Genomic DNA, 23,853 nt, shown 5'->3' on the forward strand with positions numbered 1-23,853 from the left:
AGAGAGACAGAGAGAGAGAGAAAGGAGCTGCAAGGCAGTAACACTAAAGTGTACAAGTTAAAGGTATGAGACTGAAAAGAGACTTCCGAAACAGAATCTTAGGTTATAAAATTCAGCAAAAATTAGTTTATAAAAAACAGCACCTAGCACTGGAGTTCGAGGCACAATCTGTGCACAAAGACAGTGCCCTGAGCTCTCTTAATAAGAGCAGGGTTGTGTCCTTCCAGCTGGGCATCTCTGTAGTTCTTTACTGCACTCTGCCTTAGCATGTCAGAATCAGAGTACAGACTTTGGAGTTTAAAATACCTGAGCATCACCTGAGACATTGATTTATTAATTGAACCTAGACAATGCAGTACTTATCAAGTATTTATCCATCAACCCAGACAACAAACACATGGAAAGAAAGGGCCACTTTTTTTAGCAAGCGAAAGAATAGGCATTCTTATCTTCGCAAATTGTTGTATAAAGAATGCCCTTATTAACAACAAACAAACAAACATACAAACAAAAAAAAAATGGACAAACAAAACTAAATACAAACTAAAAAAAAATGGACAACAGAGCAAAAAATGTCTAGTGAACCACTTTGAGTAAAAAAGTGACTTCAGTCCTCCCTGTGACTGTAAAAAAAATATTCACATAAAACAGCTAAATGTTTTTTAGCTAGTCTACGAATGTGATTAATCCTCACTGAGACCCAGCTGTAAAAAGACAGGCTGCATACAGTGAGAAGGGAAGTCAATTCCAATGTGGCAACTCACAGGAACTGAAACTATGAGCTGGCTGGCTTAGCAAACACGTCATATACTCTTGCATTCAACCCATTCCTGAGGCCCGAGCAAATACAATGCCAGCATCTAGCTGAAAGCTGTCTTACTTAGCTGTTTCTGAAGCTTCCCTCAGCTCTTCATCCAGTCTGCGAGAGTAAAAGTTATTGATATAAAGAAACAAAGAAGCAAGCAGAGCGTAAGAGAAAAGCAGAGCAGTAGCACAGCAAAGAACAGATACTGTACATGCTTCTAAAACAGGGGCACGCTATTGTGCACGGACCTAAAGCTCTTCAGTTCAATACTAGTGTATTTATTCATGTTCTTAACCCACCTGTAATTTGTAACTCCTTGTTTAGCTTATTTGGAGGCAGAAATATGAAAGCAGCAGGGGTCTGAGGCATGCTCAGTGGAGAGAGCTGAAAGCATTTAGTTGCTCCATCAGATAGAACTAAATTAGCTGCAGCCTGAGCCAAGTCAAAGGCATTTAGAGTTTAGTTAGTTCTGCTCGCAAAGAAGGCTGATCTCAACAGCTTGAAGGGTTAAATAAGTCTGCAAAGGACTGCATGGCTTCTCTCATTCAGCTGTTGAGGTCACCTTCAGGAGGAAGGCTGCATCACAATATTTTATTCTACTATGAGCAGCAGTGCAGGTTGGAAARTAAATTTTACCTCATTCTTCTCTTAAAATACTTCTCTTCATCATACCTTACAAGGTAAGAGTAGGTGGAGAAAAAAAAAATTACATGTTCATATGAAAAAAACAGGCACACTATCTCACTTMAGCAAATACTATCAAACAACAACAAAAGCACTTCCAACTGTGCCATGAACCTATGTCCTTTCCACAAGCAAAATTCACTGTGACCATGGTGGTATTTTTGTTCTCTCTAGTGAAGCAATGCTAAAAGCTGCATTTTAATTTTGCTATAGGAATCTTTTACAATTTGAAGTGGATCTAAAACTACCAGCTGGAAAACATCTCTGCTCTGACTTCGCTCTCTTCTTTTTTTTTAACGCTGGAATATCCATTCTCAGTATCTTGAATGCAGACATCCACTGAGCCTTCAAACCATGACCATCCTGAAAAATCCTGCCATGAAGGGGCTTGTTATTTACCGTTGCATATTTGCTTCAGTGCAATCAAGGTCTGTCATCTAGCTGCTAATGACAAGAATAAGTATATCCCTAAAACCTCCTGAGCTTTAAGTCCTGAAGTTTCTTTGGTGCTGGAAACCTTTCACCTTTGGTGTGACAGGTGAATGGACTTTAAGAAGTTTTGATGCACAGGAAAGAAAAGACATCATAGGGTAACAATAAAACAAAGCAAGAATTAGAAAGAACAGAAAACACTACTGCTAAAGGACTGGGTTAAGATTCTTCTCAAAGGTAACTGGAATGTTTCAGGAACAAAAAGAGGAAGGGAAGAAGAAAGGGTTAAAGACTATTAGGAGTGTTAACATTCTAGACATCTTTCTTATCAGATACTATCTCTCACCCCACATCTTACTCTAAATCCTTTGCAGTCACTCTACCTATAAAATAATTTCAGAAGCAAATAAACTTGAGTGAAGCTCCCCATTTCAAGATGGCAATTTACTAATTTCACAAATGCTGCTACAGAATTGGGCTTCCCAATTGCTCTCTGAATTTACAGCACAAGACTTAATGTCAAAGGAACCACTAGCCTGAAGAAGGAAAGTGCTGCATCCATAACTACTATGGGMCAGACAACCTATCTGGGTTGAAGGGATCTGTGAGAGCTGGAAGGGAAATATTCTTTGTATCAAGTCACTATTGAACTGTAAGGAAAAGGTAAGCAGATACTTATCCACCCATCAAAACAGTTTCTTAAACTTTTTTTTTGTCTTTATTTAAAATTTAGCACATTTGACACATAGATGTAAAAAATAATGCATTCCTTGACAGCAAAAACTGACACTGTCTTTCAATTCTGATTATGAGCTAAATCATGAAAAATCAATGAGAGAAGAAATGGTGAATCTATGGAATTTCAGTGGATTTCTACTGAACTGCTTTCTTTTGAATTACTATTTCATTTCAAAGCTCTGTAGGAGCTAAAAAAAACTAAAAGCACAGTAAAACTTAGGGAAAAATAAGATATAAGGAATGTCTGTGGAAGGATTAAGGCTTCATTTTTTCCTTCAGATTTACAATCAGTGAAAGAACAGTCTTTTCCTATTCTGATTATATAGTCCTAAGAATGAGGACAGAGCTTTGAGCCTTAAAGTTTGACTTCATTTTTACCAACTGATCATGTACAAAACCTTCCTTTTCCTATAAACTTTGGTTCCCTTAGGATTTTTATTTGGTTTAATTTTCAATGACAGAATGTTTCCCTGCTTCAGATTTTGACAGTGGATTTCTTTCTGAAACAAAATGTGAGCATTTGCTACAAAATCTCATACAAGTATATAAATTTTCTTGCAAACTCTCAAATGCTACTATGTCTAAAAAGGACTTGCAAAGGAAAACCAGGCTGCATAAGTCTGGTAGAGAGCGTACTTAGACAGCGAAGACACTTGTCATCAGCACAAGCAGATCACTTACTTGACAATGCTCTCGGGTATGTGCACATATTCCATTGGAATCATCTCACGGAGCTCTGCCAGGGTGCTGACATACTGTATCTTACTGCTGAACTTAGAGCTGCAACACAGAAACAGCATGAGTAAATTGAATTTTCTCCCATGATTGCCAAAAATAAACAAAAAGAGACATTTACTTGTAATCTAAGCAGTTGCTTATTTATATTCCAATTATAGTTCTGGTCATCTCGAACGTGTCTGTGTTCTAGTGAGGGTGAAATCAGGCTTAGAGCTTTGGCAGTTCTCTGGCCAGGCTGCACTGCATCATAATATTTAGGACAGCATTATAAATTGTAATGCGTACACACTAGGGAAATGCAACTAGTTTTACAGTTTAAAGACAATATATTCAAATTCCAAAAATAACCYAATTCCCTGTAGCATATTACTTCAAGTGATTGTGATGAATTGGCATTTAGAATTGACTATGATTCCTCACCAGAYAGAATAGAGTTGAACTTCACTTCAGGTTCAAATAGATTTGACTGTGTATGTGCGTGTCTGTTCTTAGTGTTGGGTTGTACTGTGATAAAGTATATTCCTTGCTTAATCCAATTTGTGCTATATGATTATTCAGAAAATATRTTTAACAAGACTATTGCTTAATCTGAATCATCTGTTTAATCTCATTTATTGATATTTGTCTATTAGGGTTGTATCTTTTTACTTTGACTCCAAGCWATTCTACATGTTCACCTCTGATCATATTTAGACAGTCTTTTAACACTAGAAATGTGATGAATGCATATTGAGARTGAATATTTTTAAGCCTGGGCCTTGAAAAACACAATATACTGTTCCTATTTCCCATTGATTCAGGAGTATGATCAGACAACACAAAGCATCTGAAAGAGCTCTTAGCCAAAAGTTACTGCCACATTTCTTCTTAGTCAAATTTTTTTCCTCTTGGTGTTYCTCCTGGGTCCACCACCTCCACGACAGTGACTGATTGCAATCTATTTGCTTCATGTGGAAGTCCATGTACCACAATTCTAAATACATGCTTAAAATAAGAAGTCCTTGTTTCTTTCTAACTTTATGCAAGGCATGTTGCCACTTGTGTTGAATYTTCTATTGATTGAGCATCTCCACCAAATGCTGAAAATCTTTCACAGTACTTGTTTTACTAAAAATCTAATTTCATGCCTAACTCAGCTAAAAAGGTGTCTACCATGAATAASAGGTAAGTGATAAATGAATGATTTATCATAAATGAATGATTTACCATAAATGGTATGTAGGACCTGAATCCAACTCTTTCTATTTTTGCTGTCATTTTTTTTTTTTATTTCCCTTTTTCTAAGGCTCTTTGTCCTCAGTCAGGATTCAAATACTTCACACTCTCAACTCTTCTTCAACCCAAGTCACACTGGCCACATTTATGGCCCATCTTTTTACAGCTTCCATCTGTACTTCACTTTCTTTTACTTCCAACATATACTCAATCCACTTCTTGGCTGAAATAGAATTTTTAACTGGTCTTATTGTCTTAAATTTTGTACTTTTAATTCTCTTCATCGTTCATATGAATTTTTTTCCTCAGTTTGCCAATGTAGTGCTTGTGGCTACTGCTACTCATGAATTGATGCAGATGCTGCATCTTTGATTTTAATTTTACTGACCACCTTTTCTCTGTGAGGAAACAGGGTGACAACAGAATAACCTCAGATACTAAAAGCAACTGAGTCCCACAACAACTATTGCTAATTTTCACAACTGCATTCGAGTTATACTATTTTTCTTGGTTCTCATTTTCTGCTTGGTAATAGTCACCATATGAGAAACAATAACCTTTGTTATGATTTCTGCCTGTCACACTTTGGCAGTGACGGGAGAACTCGCTCATCTCCCCATGCCCAGATTCTCTGCCAGGATCCTCTCACTGACACCTTYGGGGCTCTTGTCTGTAGTCTGGGGCAGATTTCTCTGCAGTCTGTCAAGATGCATGTTATTCTCTGTGTAGCTGGTGTAGATGAGATGCATCTCCTCTTGCCTGCAGCAACTCTTTTTTGTACCTGCCACTCTACTCTCTCTGATGACAGGATTTCAAATGCATGCTTGTCTGTCTTCTTCAACAATCTACGAGGCCTTCGGTATCTGAAATACTTCTATTCTTGTTTACTGATCAAAGAAATATTCTTGGTGGTAGAATTTAGGGGGTGGAATTTGGTCTCTTAGGCCTTCACAGAGCTCAGGATGCTCGAAGTCTTCCTGGATRATCCGCATTTTTAGTTTTATTTTTTAAACATAATTGTAGCTTTAACTTGTCCTCTGGCCCCTAYTTTTTAAATAGGGTGATTTGTCCAGACTCCCCACATGCATTTTAGCTAAACTCAGAATAAACTAAGAGATTTTTAAAGCAATAAATTTCCAGTTCTGCATGCACATATAGGCATACAAAAACATGCCTGCAATGTATGCACTGTTTATTCCCTTTATTCATCATTCAACTTGTTTTCCAGCCCTAAAAGTGGGAAGACAACTGCAATTGTCAAAATCCCAGCAAGAACTGTAAAATGACAACCTTCTTGTTGGACATKAACAGCCATGTTTGATTATTTAGGAGCTTCACTATCTTTAGGGCCAATCAAACAAACAAAAAAACCCACACAATATTCACTGCATACCTTATRAAAGGTCGTGTCAGAGCCAGGATTGTCCTGATAAACCATGATGGATGGACAATAATAAATGATTTCAGGTTCTTCCTTAATCTAAGTCAAAAAGAAACCATTTCATTTAAAAACAAAACCAGACAAAACATATAGAAAGATCATATAATGTGAACAATGTCATACAACAGAGACAAAGAAATTCCTAACAGTTTAAATTAATGGCTGCAGATCTGAGGGGAAAACACTGCTCACCGTCGATCAATCATCTGGTAACATTTTTTCATCCAGCCAAGTCCTGGCATCCTCCTCCTTGGCGTTGCTCCATTCAAGTAGACAATCATATAGTCTTCCGCCACCATCAGTTCTAAGGTACTTATTACATACCTGAAAAATGAACAGAAGCAACTGAGCATATTTTCTTTTAATATAATCCATTTAAGCCTAATAAATGCAGCCCATTAGGCATACATCTATGCAAATTAAGGAATTTACCATAAGGCAATGTTTTCTTTTTGTTTCAACTGAAAGTAGATATTTACAACTGTTGACCATGCTTACCACACAACTATAAATAGAAAACCATAGCCTTATCTTCAGACACTAGGGTTTCCTTCCGAAAACTCAGTTTCACAATTAGTTTTCCAATCCCACAGGTGTTATTTTTTCTCTCTTAAACATGCTTAATCAAGAAATTTTACAAGGGAGTTCCCAGAATTTCTGAGATATAACCATTTATATTTAAGGGAAAAAAAAGTTATATAAAGATGTTATACAAAATGTGAAGAGATTTAATGATTTGCAGGTCTTCATACCCCTACAGGACTCAACAGAAAGGAGCTTACATATATTTTTACATATATAATATACATATACATCTCAATTACTGGCTATGTTGTAGATCRTCAAACTCCCTTTCAAAGCAATTAACAGGCTTACATATACAAGAAGGGGACATTTTCTTTTCCAGTTCCTATTGTGCTAGGGAGAATTATGAATCTCTTAAGTCTTAAAATAAGCTGAAGGTGCACAGCCRAAGTGAGCCACAGTGAGCTCTCTGTTCCACTACTCCAACAGAGAGTGGGATGTAAAATATACTTTGATGATATCCTTAATGGAAGCGGAAAAGCCTCTTAAAGCTCGAAATGGCTTCTTCTGCCAAGTTCAACTACCTACAATTCTGCCTTTGAAAAGGGGCCTTCAGTGAATTTGAAGAACAACTGTTTAATGTCAATCACAGTTATCGGCAGATTTGTTTGCTAGTTAAAAGCTAGCTAGTAGGTTAAAGCTACTGTAGGAATTCTTCCATTGCAAATCTCTGGGCATTGTGTAAATCCGGTACTGCAAATGACATGGGGGACTTAGAGACCTCTCTTTCAGACAAATGCTAGCGGTTGGTCTGACCTGAAAGAGAACTTTTTCACATGAACACACGGTGTTGAGCACTTCGGCTACCCTCAACTACATCTTTATGGGCTGGAATTCTGTGGGGCTTGTGCTCTTGCAGCAAGGTCTGGCACCTTGTACGTAGCAAATGGTGAAGGCCAGGCCTCCAGCAGCTTTGGGATTTTAGCATACGTGGTTCTGGAATGATTGATTTTTCAACAGCTGTAAGTGGAACTAGCTTCAGGCTGTTCAGGGCAGCTGCACAGTTTTTGGCTGCCAAGCTAGGTTGCTATTAGGAGTAATTTTGCTTGTTAAAAGCTGAAATAAATTTGGGTTCACTTGGCAAAATTGTGTCCAGCCCAACTTGTCTCTGCCATTTTTAGCAACTGATTTGGGAGCAGCTTAAGTCCAGAAAAGTACTTTAGCTGTTCCTAATCATCAAATGTTGGCTACTCTGCATTTTTAAAACAAGAGCCATAAAGTGCCCCTGTAGGTCCTAGAGCAACAGAATATATTCAAAATATAATACACAATGATACATCACAGCAATATATAATACACAATGACAACAAAAAACAATCCGGTGATCTAGGTCCCTGCTCACTGTCCTCAGCAAGTGCTGGGAACTGCTAGTGAAACAGTGCAATCATTGTAGGCCCACTAGTGCTGCAGATWGTATATCCCTTGTTGTTCAGGGTATTATTATAATCAGATTTGGTCCTGACAAGGACACCTTAATTTGGGGAGTGCAGGTACGTAAAAAATACCTGAAAAATGCTCCACTGAGGAGTTTACCCCAAATTGCTGTTTCCCTTCCCATTGAGATCACTCCCCTTCTAACGACCTATATTACCTCTTAGTTACAGGTTCTCTCTCACTACAGAATTATGAGTATTAACTTAAAAGACTGTCACATTGCTACATATCACTCACAGGAAAAGATTTTCCATGACATAGTTGTAATCAGTTCGACTGCTGTCTGGCAAGAAGCATGCAGYAAACACAATGATAGCATTCAGACCATCACCATAGTATCCTGTGGAGAAAACAAAAAAGGCATTTTTATTTTGTCAAAGGCTCTAAACAAGATAAATTTAAAAAGAAATGTCATGGTCATGGAATAGAGTGTATATGTCAATTTTGAAGAAGATAGAAAGCAAATAAACTATTATCAAGTGATAAGAGGTAGGTCACACTGTTTTGCCAAATTCCTGGAAAGCATGCTAAGCACTAACATGAATAAATTTTACAGTAGCTAGTGAGAAAACTCCTTCTTGTTAGTAACACAATCTTACATGAAGCCCTGGTTCATTGCATCTGTACAGTAAGCATGTGCTCAACAATCCCCCTAGTCTCAAGAACAAGTGGCTGAAGAAAATATCCTACACTTCATCTACAGCATCCTTTGAATAAGAATTTCCAAAGTTTCACCATCCAGTTTATCTGTACAGCTTTAAAGGCCTCACAATATAACAGTTATGACTGAACCCCACTATGCTTAAAGTCTCCTAGTAATTAGTTAAATTCCCTGCCACAAGCTTTGTGGAAAATACTTGTTAGCWGGGACAAGCTAGGACACTCCAATTGCCCAAAGCAGGTCTTCTATGGGGCGTCAGCAGGACACACCTGCAGCTGAAAAGCCCCAAAGCTGCTAGTGGACAGTACAGCAACTTAGGAGACATAACAGAAAGTGATAATATGCAAAGTTTATGATGTACTTAAACTGATCAGCCTTTTCCATAATATTTTACAATTCCTATGGGCTACTATGTTACTAATAATATATATAAAATATTTCTGAATTACAAGCGAAGGCTGGGATTTATTTAAAAGATATGAATAATCTTGAGGGAATTTGTAAAGATACTGTAGAAATGGCTGTATTGCAGGAGCACTAGTGATGCACAGYAATAGAGACACGGTATACTTAGGGAAGACCTGAAAGACAGAGGGCAGGGAGAAACTAACCTTGATGGAGTTTCTCCTTTCTTATTCAGCACCTAAACTAAGTCTTAGCTAGCTGGAATAAGATGTTTATGTTAAGCAAGTCTCTCTTTGCATTTTTAATGGCCACTATCTTTATGGTTTTGAAGAAATCTATTTTTAAAAGATTTCTAAAGCCCTGGAAAAGTGTGTCAAGACACCTAACCATGAAATATTTCACACTAAGGAGAGGCATAGTGGAGTAACCTCAACATAATCTCAAACAAAAGTGTAATGAAGAGAGGCTCTTCCTTCAGGGCACTCAGCTACTCCTACAAGGACATTAAACATCATTGCTTCCCTTTTTACAAAGAGCAGTCATAAAAAAGCATAAGCCTTAGAAAGAAAAATTTGTATGTCACATGTAATCCTTCTGCCTTRAGTCATATCACTTTAAATCAAGTCTTGGCAAAACTGCCTGCTGAAAGATGATATTGATCTTTTTCTGAATTTGATTTGGCAGATTTGACCAAATACAATGTATTCAATAAGCTGATGGTACATATTTATTTTACCAACATCAAATTATGAATGCTAGCCTAGACCTCATCCACTGTATTGTTTGGACACTGCAGGAGGTTACATATCCTTATCCTTAACTCCATCCTGCCCATGACGCTGGCATCTCCTGCCTTTCCAGCCCTGTGCAGTAGCTCCCAGAGTCCAGAAACCAGCTAATCTACAGAGAGGCTTCCAGAGCTATTGGGTCCAGCATATATGCTCTGTCTTCTGCAGTCTCATACTGGTGCCTTGCAACCCATTCTGTTGCAGGACGGGGACAGGCAGAAGAGCATAGGACTAGAGCCTGAGTTTGGGACAAGCAGCAATGTGAATACAATCAGACCAAGCCATGTAATGTGTGGGAGAGCTATCCCATGGTGTCGGAGAGCTTGGATGTTAGGAACAGCTAACAAGGAAAGTCTAAGGTACAGGTATGACTGACTGGCCCTGGTGTTCTAGAGAAGATCCTGTAGCTACGTTCAAAGAGCTGAACTGCATTCTCTAGCAGAAATGTGCATGAGGATGGGGGAAGAAACTCCTCCCACACTCACCACTTCATTTTATTCTCTGGTATAGTCGGTCTTATCAGTTAGACTTGTACATTACCAGAGAGATTGTGGTCAGTTCCCCTATCCCATCCTAGCTAACTGCTGAGCTAAATGATTATGGAATAAGACAGCAGTTTTTTCCTCTACTTTTCAAATAGGGAGGGGACTTCCATCATTATATAAAATTTTAAAGAGAAAGCCTTAAGAGATTTTCAGGACAACTAACACCATGCTGTCATAAGGCAGCCCTTCCAACTGGCTCAGGAGTTTGGCAGCAGAACCACACTGCAGCCAGCAGGTGTGTCCACAAACCTCACAGCCCACTTTGCATTTGTAAAACAAAATAATTATGCGCAGCTGCCACCCTTTCAACAGCACATACAAGAAAAATCAATCAATAGATCAATTTAAACTACCTTTTCACATACCTGCCTATAGACAAGGAATGTTCACCCAAGGGAGAAGTGCTTTTTAAACCATCACTAGAAGCTGTTAACAGACACGTGCCTAAATTCTGAGTCTGCACAAAGTGAGAGATCACTGAGAAATCTCTCCATTGACACATATGGAGGGAAACCTCACCCACGGATTGGCAAGCTTTACCTCTTCTCCTCTTTTCTGTTTTGTAGCTACTATCTAGATTCTGAAACAAACATTACCTACTATTTTGCAGGAACAAATGTTCAGTATATCACTGAATACTCAAGGGATAGCAGATCTGATTAAATAACTTACTTTAGACAAAATCTTTGCTTAATCTTTAGGTGATAGGAAATACTTTTGGCCCTCTAAAATGATCAAAAAATATTTAAGTATAGCCAAAGAGATCATCAACTGGTTGCAGAAGTTCTCCAAGTTTTCCTATGGCCTATACATTAAAATCATTGAATATCCACAACTGTAATGGAGAGCTCTGCCACTTCACAAGCATAAAAATTAATCCAGTCCTCTTTTCCTTCATATAGTTAAATTTCCAGAAAAATTTCAACCAGTGGAGATCAGATAAATTTCAACCAGTGGAAGCCTGGAATTTACTCTTACATTTTACAGTTTCTTTTACAATAGCTAAGTTATCAATCAAGAGTCATGTGAAGACAAAGGTAGTCTAATGTTCTTTATCTCAATTTTGAGTCATTCTTTATATTTTTTTTTCCCAGGGATTTATTGCACTTTCTTATCTAACAAAACAAGATGTCAGACAAACAAAAATCAAGCATACAATACACTCAAAAAGTAGCAAGTTAATACAAATGTTAGCACCATTGGTGCTAAATAAATGCCTCTGTATTTTGGCATGAGGTACTCTGGGAAGCAGGCAGTGCACAGAATGGGATTACTATAGACTCATTATTCCAAATGAAAAGGCTATGATTTCCAAAAGAAGTGCTAAGTGAGATAGTGCCACTTCTGTAAAGAGTAATGGTCATAAACCCTAGGAACAATCATTTATGTTTTGGTAATTTGACAGGTTCAACAACTTAATTTAATTATTTCATTCAAAAGAGGATAAATCATAAGAGCTGAATATGAACATTAAATCAGTACAGTTCACACCTCTGGCAACAGTCCTCATCACAGATACATTTTCATTAAAACTAAGCCCTTCTTTCTACCACACTGCTTAACCGAATTCATTCATAGACAACAGAGATATCGTAACAAGGAATCGGTTGCAGAAGCAGTGGTGAGTAGTATACTTATAGAGTACTTGCTTATCAGTCATGAAGACCTAAAACTGAATCCTGATTATTTCACACTGGGGGACMAATTGAGTGGCACACACTCCCATGGACTCTTACGTCCTTATCATTACCATCAGAGAGTCCTGAAGTTGGCACTGGAACCAATCCCTTTTCAATAGTCGAGTAGTGCTCATTGATTAAGAACTACATCTTCACCTACTTAAACTTACTGATACTCATTCTTCATAGTGAATAATGGTGTTACTATACATTTGAACTAATTTATATATAAATATCTTAGTAATCCCTGAAGCACACATTCTCTAAAGAAGTTAGAGAATAAGGCAATAAGACAGCAAAGAGATAAGCTAAGGACATAATATAAAAAGCATGAGAGACATCATTTTTTCTACTTCAAAATATATGTTATATTTGACACCATTTGATAATTATTAATAAATTACACAAAGCTACATGAAGTAACTGCTGGTGAAAGTCTACATGCTGATGATTATAAATGACAGAAAATAACTTAAGGAACTTAATTGCAGGAGCATGGAATGGAGGCCTCAAGGAAAACTACATTTTTTGTTTAGCTAGTCCTGTTTGGAACTGTGAAGCCCTGTGCAGCATGCACCACTTCACAGAGCACCATACTTCATCGTGCAGGAAGTTTTAGCGATAATCTAGAGCATGGAATTTTCAAGAACTCTTTCTATACAACAAAAGGGTTTTTTTCCTGCTCAAAAGAAGTTTATTACTTCTTTTAAAGAAGTTCTGCTCAAAAGAAGTTTATTACTAGATTATTACTAACACCTGTATCTTGGTTTACTTATTAACACTAAAACTCTATTGTATTCAAAGTATTCATTGCTCTTTGTTTTCCTGAACTGAAAACATGGTTGATTCATTTGTATTTTTCTTCTGCCATTTTACTTCAGATGGACTCAGTTTGCTTCACTAGTGTAATTAAAGACTTAACCGAGTGAGTGAGTTCAAATTAAGGCTTCCAAGAATAATTTAGCATGGCACTGAAGTTACAGATAACAGAATGGTCTATCTGTTAAGATTACAGTAAGTCTTCCATGTCAGCCATCACTTCTATAGGTACAGAAGCTATGACAGAAAAATACAGTTTATACCTACTGGCTGATCTCCTCCAACACTGGCTGATGTCCTCACAAAACAGAAAAGACTTGTCCTGACGCAAGGGCAAGTGGTGTTTTTCTGAATATTCCTCTATGAGGCTCCAGCAGATGACTCTGGCTTCTGTTCTTTTGAAGGTTTCTTAAGAGCCCTGTCTATCTTCTCAAAATATATCTTTTTAATTCAGGATCCTAYAAACACACTGAAAACATCTAAACTTGGGCTTATTATTAGGGCAATACCAGTAGTTTATTGGTACTCTTTCTACTGTGATATTCTCTTCTCTTCCTAATAGGTATAAATATGGGCTCTAAGATTCTATAATGTTTCTGTAATTACAGAGTCAGTCAACTCATTGCTTAGAGGCCTGTCTGAAAAATAAGCTCTCTTTCTCCCTATTAGTATGCTTACTAAAGCACGATTTTTCACTTCAGTCTAAAAAATGCACTCAGGGCCTTCATACCTCCATGTGAAATGACCTTTTTGTAGGGTTCAATGACTTTCATATCAATYCTTTGCTCTTGTTCTCCAATAACCACCGTTCTCCATAACCTATTGTCCTCTCTCTCCTCCTCAGCAGTGTATTCTGGAATTGATTCAGACTCCTCCTGGGAAGCATCCTTAATGCCTGTCTGGTGTTCTGAAAAATAAAATTGCATATATTAAATCTTCATGCAAATTCTCTGTATATTTTCCTGTTAAACACATTTTAAGTAAATAACTGAAAACAAGTGGCTTTTCAGAGCACTATTCTGGATCTTCACTGTTGCAAATAAGAGCAGAAAATGAACATGAAATGAGAAGACTTTTTTTTTTAAAGAAAAGATTATCATCATTATGAACATAATAACAACAGCAACATATATAGCCACGCAGAACACTACCCAAGGATTTTTGCTTTTTTCTGGCAATAAGATAAAACTCATAACCTTAGTAAAACCAGTTGGTTGCTGTCTTGTAGCTCTCTAACATCCTTTGTGCAATTAGTATGGCAAGTGTGCTAAAATGCAAATTATGGAGCTTAATGATCCCTATTGTCCAATGAGAGACTACCCACAACTACAACATTTCAACTCCTTTCTTCCTCCTCCAACTTCTGTTCTCTGATCCCTTCACATTTGGTACCAGCAAATGTGAAGAACATTCATGTTCAGCTGTTCCAGCCATAGGGTATGCTTAAAWATACCTTTGATATCTTAAGCACAGCATTCACCTCCCTGTGGGATTTCCAGTCATGTTTAAACATCAGTTCCTTTTCCGTTACAAAGCACAAGGCATTAACACAATTTGGCTGTTCCCATCAGCACATAAGGGAATGGGTCCACAACCTCAGTGACCACGATCAACAAACTGCATGTCTCTTAAAAGATTCTGCAGTGTCATAGTGCAGGCTCTCTGCTGGACACTCTTAGCTTGGAAAGGCTGTAAAGTATTAACAGAACCTGTGTTTTCCTTGCACACTGACGAGACAGCAGTTGCAACATGTTTTACTGCATTCCACTTTATCAAACTTAATGGCTGGGTACATAAGAAGTGTTATTAAGACTGATTCTTTCCACAGCATTACTTCATTTTCTTCTTTAGTTACTGAATAAAACAGCATTTCTCTTGCTGGAGCACCTTTGCCTTGTGGTTAAGTTCACACATTATTATATCTTGACTTTAAAGATTCTACACATTTCCTGTATTATATATATATGTTGAACAAGCAGTGAAACAATTTATTCTTTTATAGCAATACTCAGGATCTGCAAGAATAAAAGAGACTTCAATCATGAAATGAGCTAACATGTATCCATTGCATATATATGTGTGCATGGCATGCAAAAGAACGATATCCAATGTTTTGGTTAAAAATACCAAAGATAGCAGTAGAAAGAGTTGAGAATAAAAGAAAAAAGATTTCAAATTTGAAAAGAAGAACATAGTATGATGGTAAAGGTCCCCATTTTTTTTCTACTTAATTGCTTTATCCTGGGATTCCTCTGCTCTAATTAATGCTGCCTCTTGAATTATTTGCATAAACAGAGGAACATGATCAATAAAACATACAAATTTATCATACAGATTAAAATATTCATTAAAATATTCATGATTGAATATCATGAAAAAATTCATTCATTAAAATATTCATTTGTATGGAACCAGAAACGTATGTGTATATTGTATTATACATRGCCATCATGTACACATATGTGGACCGATTAGAATAAATCTCAGTGCAAAAGTACCAATATTTGCAATTAAATTCTCATGACTAACAAGCTCAATGGAATAAATGCATGCTTTGAACTTTTTTTTTTTTTAAATATGTATTAGGCTGAGCACATACTTGCATTTTCGTTAATATATCAAGGTCAAAAACACCTTCAAGCAACAGCCAAGCCTGAACAAGGAAAAATATTCGATTATCTCTAACACAATCTCAGAAAATGCCTGCAACTCTTATAAACAGCCAGAAATAGAAAACAGGAATGGGGAAGAGAAATGGGAGAGAAAACAAGTAGTTCTCTGACAACAGGTGGTCTAATGAGGTCTGGTTTTCACTGACCTCTGTCCTGTGGTTGTATGCTCCGCTCTTATTAAGCGGTAAATTCGGATGGAAATTCCCTTTCTCCCAGGTGAGTTATCTGTTGTGTAATAACAGCTGAATTTTCTTCTTTTCCTAATGCCTATCTGGAAACTCACAAGCATGTGTTTTTATCTCAGCTCCTACCAAATTTGATAGAAATTTGAGGCAGAGAGTTATAAACACAGTAATATCAAGATGTATTAATTAGCCTGTAAAGAACRGGCTAAGATGCATATACACATGAGTCTATGAAAAAGCCATATGAACCTTTATTTCCCTTAAGGAATGAMGATCAAGGGAAGATGGAGGAGACAGAAGATTATGAAGAACAGACTGCAAAAGGTGTATTTATTTCAAGTATACTAATTCAAATTGTTTTAACAGTTGCTGTTCAGTAGATTATGTAGTGTTATTAACTGAGGTATGTTCTCATATGTTCTCAGCATATAAGGCATATAATATTTAATAATATACTTGGTATTTATTTTTGAAATAGAACATGTTCAGTTATGTTTGCAATGACCTTATAAAATATATATTTTAAAATAAATATCTTAATACAATTTTGTGCAAGTTAATCTGGTAAAATACCATAAAAAGCATGAATATTTCGTGCAAGCAACTGAACTATGAAAACTTCAACAAGTTCTCAGAGAATCACTGTTCTTTTAAGTTCGTATGATCCTCAGAGTCCTCTTTTACACAGGTCAAATGCTTTCAGAACAGTTACAAGGTTTTGATAACAGGGGATTATTAGAACAGCCTAGGAAAATGGTGGTYAGCTGGTTCTTCCTTTGGGGGTTAAAGAGCACATTTGATGGGGGAAACAACAGCAGGCAGACCAGCTTTAGTGAAATGAGTCTGGGTTAGATAACTCTAAGACTATATTGCATATGGGGGGTTGTTACCCAAATTTGTTGGTGAAACTGCAAAAGATGTTCTAGAATACAGCCCTGAGAAAATTTATCATGTTGGAACCAGCCACAGGAAATATTTCTGAAGCTGACAAGGTRTGGAAATGATAGCAGGTCTCCTCCTCCTAAGTAGCAACTATGCTATACTGCTTGGATGCACTAGTGAAATTTGCATGGGAATTAAGCATCTGCAGATAAAATAAAGAGCGCTTTTTAAGCTGCAAATAAGGCTGGTGTGAGGGAGGAACTTTACATATATACACATACAGTTTTCAGTAAATATATTTTTTCTTGTCATGTAATGCATAATCGTGAAAAGCTCACTTCAGAAACACGAGCTGGTGGTGAAAGAGAATGTTTCAATTTGAGGGATTAGCGTAGGTCACATAGACAAAATTATAACTCTGAATGTGAAAATAGTTTAAGATAAGTACTCTAATATTTCCACTCTTAGGTATTTTCTTGCATATTATTGATGAAGAATCGTCACAAATGCATTTTTGAAAATTCAAGTTTCAGGGTGTTTTGATTTACAGAGTCATCATTCTTCCAGCGATGAGACTTTTGAATCATGGCACAAACCTTGCTTTTTGCAGTTTCTTTAAGACACAGACTTAAACAGTTGCTTTTTACAGTTCAAATGAACTTCTGTAGCCTGAAGGTCACAAGCTAAATAATCACCATTCTGTACAGTCTTGACAGCAATGTATTTACTTCACTGGGTGTGCTACAGCACTCCCGAAACACCAGCCGGTGCGARGTTATGAAATGCTTGTGCAATGGCAACAGGGGAGTGACGAAGTATGGAGATAACGCAGGCTAACTGACCAAGCACATAACCCCTTCTGCACTGAACTTGCAGTTCAAGAACACTTGTCCTTATGACTATCAGGTTCACGTAATATATTGCCTACTTACTTACTTTTTTTTTTCCACTTTTGTTGCTGGCTTATCTAAGATCCCTTGCCAACTAAGTGTGTTTCAAGAACAGTCTAAAACACAACTGTAAAAAATGTTACAGAAGATATGTGCACCTTGGATTTTGTGAAACTGGTCCAAATTTATCAATCAAATGAAATATCATATTTGTAAAGCAACAAAAACAGGCATGGTAARATGCTTGCCATTAATACCACCAAGTCACTAACGTCACTGGAGCTGAATTTATTTGCTTCAGGGCTTGGGGGCAAAAACCTGTTCCACTGCAGAGATTTTTGCTCTCACACAACAGTGATAACATTCTAAAATTGCAAGCACACCCTATTCTGTGTGTATGAGTGTACATGTGTGCACATTAGTTCTAACCTTTTCTACAAAACATTCCAACCATTTAGTAACTCATCATCATGCTCTGTATCTGCCCATAAGGAAYTCTGCCTTCTAATGAGAAGTGACATTAAAGATGCTTATGCATGACTGAGTACACAGTCATGTCTCTTTAGCAATATCATCTAAGCTGCTGCAATTGTTCCTGTATGCTCAAAAGATCATACATTTTTTAATTTATAATGGCCTCACTAGTAAGAGAGAATTTCATTAGCAGTACAGAATTTAAATGCAAGGGAAAATACAGTTTAAATATATCTATTTTTATGTTACTCCCTACTGTAGACTATAAAATGGTCACACTCATTTTTTCCCCACAAATGGCTTATAATCTATATATATTTACAGTCGTAAATACAATTCCTATCCAGTCTTTCAGTTGCTATCAAGGAAGGACTATTATTTCCTTGTTGCATTAATCATGAGGTTGAATTAGTCAAACAAAAATAACCTCAGGATTAAGATGCCAAACAAAGTAAAGCATCTGAGGTTCTTCCTACGTAAGACAAGTTGCATTCTTCAAGGTTTATCTGTACCAAGTAGGTAGGCCTGATAAGAAAGGATATTTAGTTTGGTAGAATGCTGCATTATTTCATTGCATAATCTGAACAAGCCAGTATAATGCCAGTATTATATACAGGCATAAATTCCACATCTCAGCCTTCCAACCCTATGCAGGCATAACAAAATACTTCTCAAGCTTTATCCAAGTTTATTTATTTCTAGCTCTTGGGTGCAATTTTTGTCATCATTATGAAAAAAATAATATACAAATAGCACCTGGACTTCATAAAATTACTAAACAGTATAAAACAACTAAATTCTGTTAACTTCAGAGCAAAATCTAGAGAAATAATGAGGAGAGATACTTTGCAATAAGATTTCAGTTATGCCCTTCTACTTGGTACAGAATTTTATCACAAAGTTCTGCTACTGTCATCACAACCTAGAGCTGGTCTCCAAAGATATATTGAGCTCTGGTATTCTCCACAAGTACTCCTTGGTCAGCCAGCACTCTTTCCTCAAAGATTCTTTGCAGGCAAGTCCTATGATTTCTACTGGACAGAGACTCTGAAGTTTGAATCTTTCTGAATGAAWCTTTCTTAATTTGTTCAATCAGAAGATCAGTTACACCTTTTTTTTATGTAGAAATATATATATGTTTTGTGAAGGGTAAAAAAGATTTAAAATAGCAGAAAATAAAAACATCTGAAAATCCCACATTTTAGATCAAAAATGTATTATCGATACTCATGGTATGGCAAATGTGAGCCTGAACAGCCAAGATCACATGAACAATATAAGATGAAATAGAGATGCTTCTTTCTAATGTCTATTTTACATAGAGAGATTAGAACATTACCTTGTCCACTGTATTCAAAAGAATCCGCTTCATCRGGAGTGTCAAGGTCATCTACGTTGATGTCAATTTCATCTGGGGTATCCAAATTATCATCAGAAAGTACCGATCCTTCACTGTGGTCCAAAGACAGATTGATATTTGGAGCTGTGAGCTTTATTCTTCTGGTATGGGAGATATTCAGATCAAGAGAATTGGGAGGTTCTGAAAAAGGAGGATTAAAAATGAACGTTATCTCTTCTGCATATCAGTCATCTCCCAAATACTTAGAAAACACCTTCAAATATACTGGAAGAGAGCAATTTTAGTAACAGCCAGGCATTTAAGGCAAACTGACACAAAACACAAGCATCACACATTAGCATTTAAAAAGGAAAAGGAACATCTACAGAAATAGCTGATTTAGCTGAAGGCTCTTAAATTATGCAGCATCCAGACTGCAGATTTTTATAATTGTCAGCAAAAAAAAAAAAAAAAAAAGCACTGCAAAAATGCTTTTGAAAAACAATATTTGAGTGTTTAAAGAGCATGTCATTTTAGCTTTGAAAAGGCACATTGCCAAATATGGGAGTAATTCATACAAGCGAAATATTCCTGCTAAGTATCATTTTTGTTGTGCATTTGCTGCTATTCCAGTGATGTTCATTTACAAGTAGGATTCTATGTCTTCAGTCTTAACTAGACCATATGATATTCAATACAATCATAAAAATAGYTTTGAGTTTCATAATTGGCCTTAAATAAAAGGAACCTTCAATAAAATAAAGGTTTGCCTTTGATGCTGTATTGCAGGCTGCCTTTTAAGCTGTTCTGCTCAATTAATGTGCTCTAATCTTAGTTCAGTTCACTAAGAAACAAAGACAGTAGTCAAATATAAGATAAGCAGGTCTACTTAAACATCACCAGAACCGAAGAAAAGTATGAAAACAATTCACAAGAGAAAAGAGATGGCACACTACAATTATCACTTTCAGATGAAGAATAGAATTAAAGCAAATTTACCACTTTTTCTTTTTTACGTGAATTCCTTAACAGCACAAAAGTATCTCACTGCATAATTAAATGCTAAAGGCAGAAGATATAATTAAAATAATGCATGCTTTCTTACCAGGTCTCATTTCTGTAGAATCTGGGCTTAATACACCCTCAACAAAGGGGATGTCCATTCCCACATCCTCCAGTGGCAATCTGAGAGGGTAAAAAAATAGCACAGTACCTTAGAGATAAATGAGTTAACTAGGTTCTCAAGATGACTCTTACATAGAATTTATTTTTTCCTCAACATACCTAGATTAAAAGTCTGGTCACAGATTAATATAAATGAGAACTGAACCCAGCTGCTGTAATTCTGTATGTAGTTCTTATCCTCTTATTTACACACATACCTATAGAGACCTTGGGGATCATGGGTCTCCAGAATAGGTTCACAGTGCCACTTGTCTTTGGATCAAGACAAAGCACTGAGTAATAAAAAGTTGGCAAAAGAAATGTTTCTCATTCAATACAAATTAAATTATCTTTTCAAATCTGGCAAATAGGGCACAAGATTGTAAGAAGTTTCAATTATTCTACACAAGCTGCATGCTGCAGTAATAGTTCTGTAGTAGTATTTTAATGGCTGTATATTTTTAATGGCTAGTACATTTTAACGGCTAGTTACTGCTTAGCAAAAACCAGATCATGAGACTTTTCATGCTTTTGACCTCATTGGTACTTTAGAGCTATTCTGACCCAAATCAGTCATTTTGCAATACTGAAAAAGTTGATGTCCTGCAGTGAAAAAGTGCAGGAAATGAGTGCTGGAAATGAGAATCAAAACTGAACTAAAGATTTTCAAAGGCTCAGTGCTGTAAAATACCCTACCTACATCACATGTTTAGGAGTATACTAAGAAATTACTTTAAGAATATATACACATTATGATAAATTAAAGATATTAAGATTATTAAAGATTACCAAAATGGTTGAGTATTCAAAGTAATTAAATTAATTACTCTAAATTGTAAAAATGAATCGACTTAAAACTCTTTCCATGCTTATTTCCTACTCAGATATTTTACAAAATGCTTATTGGGAGGAATGTTCAACATTAAACAGGAAGCAACTCCTCACAGGATGTGCTTGACTTTCAAAAATTATTAATCTTGCTAATTTCATTAGATTTATCCATAAGCACGGCAGAATACATCCTACACAGATACAAAGATTAGCTGCTGGATGATTTCTACAAAAAATACCAATCCTGGARTACATTTTCTGTCAAATAAGGCTTGCAATATTCTTTCTCTTTGGACACATGGTAAAAAAAATCAAAGCATGTTGCTCATAAATAAGATGAATGGCATAAATTGCCTGTAATTTACCACTTCATCTTCTGTGTTCAGAAGCTGTACAGAAAACTGATACAAAGAATATCATAGCAATTTACTAGGAAATGTAAACAAATCATTATAGTCTTCAAGTCTTTCTGCTGCCTATCCAATTCACAGCCAGATAAGCTATGAACTTATGAAGGAAAATATAAGAAACCATTGTGGTAGAAACCGTATGGGAGACAATGAACATTTCTAATGAATTTAAATCAAGACTTTACCTTGGCCTTTATTAAACTTTCTAACCGTAGAAATCTATATCTGATTTTTTTTTTCAGATTACAGAGGTTTAAGAATTCTAAGATGTTGATCTATGGCTGTTAAGGTATATGAATATTTTGGCCATATGGAAAAGGTTATTGATACTAACATATAAAGCATTAATTTACAAAATCTCCCCTAAATTCTTGACAAACCAAAAGTGAATTTCTTACTGAATTAGCTTCAAAAATCATTGTAGAAAGTAACTCTAATGGAAATGCTGTTTTCACACATTGCATTGAGAGTGAGCTATAGGCAGATGGTGAACACCAAATTCAGAAAAAATCTTGTTTCTTTAAATCTTAACAGTAAGGAATATTTGTACAAATGCATGTAAAAATAAGTTCTTTATTAAAAAGACACCATATTTTCATATGTCTGTAAAAACATTTGAATGTAACGAAGACTATCATCTTGTCTCCATGATTAGGGCATGACTGGGTTATACAAACATTGAGAGCATCATCTATAGAAGCAATCTGCTAGAAGTAATTCATTCAAAACTTTATACTGATTGCCTAGAATTTTACTAATACTCAGGACTGAATGATCCCAAATCTCAAGACTACTTTTCTCCCTGGGGCATCAGAGAACACAAGTAAATAAAAATCAGCATTTGTATGAGTAACCTAAAATTGTTTTTGATGGTTCAGTGTTTTTAATGTCAATATGTCATATCATTCAAACTGGGATATCTGATTTGGGAACTAGAGACTGTGGTCCTGAAAATGGTGGGGGGACCTGAAATGTGGTGTAGGGCATAAGGTAAGTCCAAGTCCAGTTACAAAATCACTGATGACCAAAGGTCATCTGCTGTATTTTCAACCACCTTCCAACAAGATGGTTTTTCAACAAGTATGCCTTTTGTTTTTGCTTAGAATACATTTATTGTTAAAAACAAACAAAACAGGACCTCATTTACTATAAGTCAATAGAATTTTAAGGACATAAGTTAGAGAACACAGATCTTCTGTTTAATAGTATTTTTCTAGAACTCTGGCACAGAGCCCAAACAGATTAAAGAAATACATATTTTGCTATGGTCAGTAAAAGTCCATAGTTTCTGAAAAACCGTTATTAACACTTGCTTAGTCATAAATTAATAGGCAACACCAACCTCTTTCAAAACTAGTGTTATGGAATAGCAGGCTCAGTCCATGGAAGGTATGGCTTATATTCCATTGTACCTCAACATGTGTTATCCCATGTGATGCTCCTCACACTACCACCAGTGTGAAAATGGGCAAGATATGCATAAAGTTTGTTTCCTAGAGCCACAACTCCCCATTTTGTGGGGGATTTTGTGAGTATGTTAATGCTGATCTGCAAAACATCTAGCAGATAAACTTATGTCTATGTATACATTGGGAGAGTATCTGGTTGCAACGGAGAGACGCCAGAAACTTAAATTAAGCATCTCCTCTTTTTTCACAGTCACTGATGACTTCCCATATTCCCAAAACTGTGGCTTACAGACTTCACTGCTTTTCACAGAGATGCAATTAATGMCATACATGATTAGGACATAGATGATTACACAATTAGAAACAGATACCACTTCTTTTGCCGAATGTTCCTTGCTGAAGGAGTGAATTAAACTACCTTCTTAGAAAGCCCATTCTAATCAGGTATGGTATGCTGGACTGATAAATAAGGAAGATATTTCACTTGAAAGAGAGGTCCAAGCAAAACAAGCTTTTTGTGTTGTAAATGACTTCTTTCATGTAGTACACAGACCAGCCATTCAAAGATCAGCTGAACTGAGAATCAGGTTACTGCATATTTGCTTTGATAATTCAGGTCTAAATACTT

General features: G+C 36.4%; 1 protein-coding gene across 2 annotated transcripts in view; it reads right to left on the bottom strand.

The window, feature by feature from the left end:
* Nucleotides 1-23,853, bottom strand: part of PRUNE2 (prune homolog 2) — a 98,172-nt gene that overhangs the window by 3,663 nt on the left and 70,656 nt on the right. The window contains exons 8-15 of one of the 2 annotated variants that reach the window (XM_026052017.1): nt 20,517-20,596; nt 19,412-19,612; nt 13,700-13,876; nt 8,310-8,412; nt 6,246-6,377; nt 6,006-6,092; nt 3,341-3,439; nt 881-919 (exon numbers count right to left, since the gene is read on the bottom strand). In XM_026052017.1, coding sequence (XP_025907802.1) covers nt 881-919; nt 3,341-3,439; nt 6,006-6,092; nt 6,246-6,377; nt 8,310-8,412; nt 13,700-13,876; nt 19,412-19,612; nt 20,517-20,596 — 918 coding nt within the window. The remainder of the gene's footprint in view (nt 1-880; nt 920-3,340; nt 3,440-6,005; nt 6,093-6,245; nt 6,378-8,309; nt 8,413-13,699; nt 13,877-19,411; nt 19,613-20,516; nt 20,597-23,853) is intronic. The other variant, XM_026052018.1, reaches the window with a different exon arrangement.

The sequence above is a fragment of the Nothoprocta perdicaria genome, unplaced genomic scaffold (genome assembly GCF_003342845.1).
Source record: "Nothoprocta perdicaria isolate Ctin4 unplaced genomic scaffold, notPer1 scaffold_82, whole genome shotgun sequence".
Taxonomy (NCBI): Eukaryota; Metazoa; Chordata; class Aves; order Tinamiformes; family Tinamidae; genus Nothoprocta; species Nothoprocta perdicaria.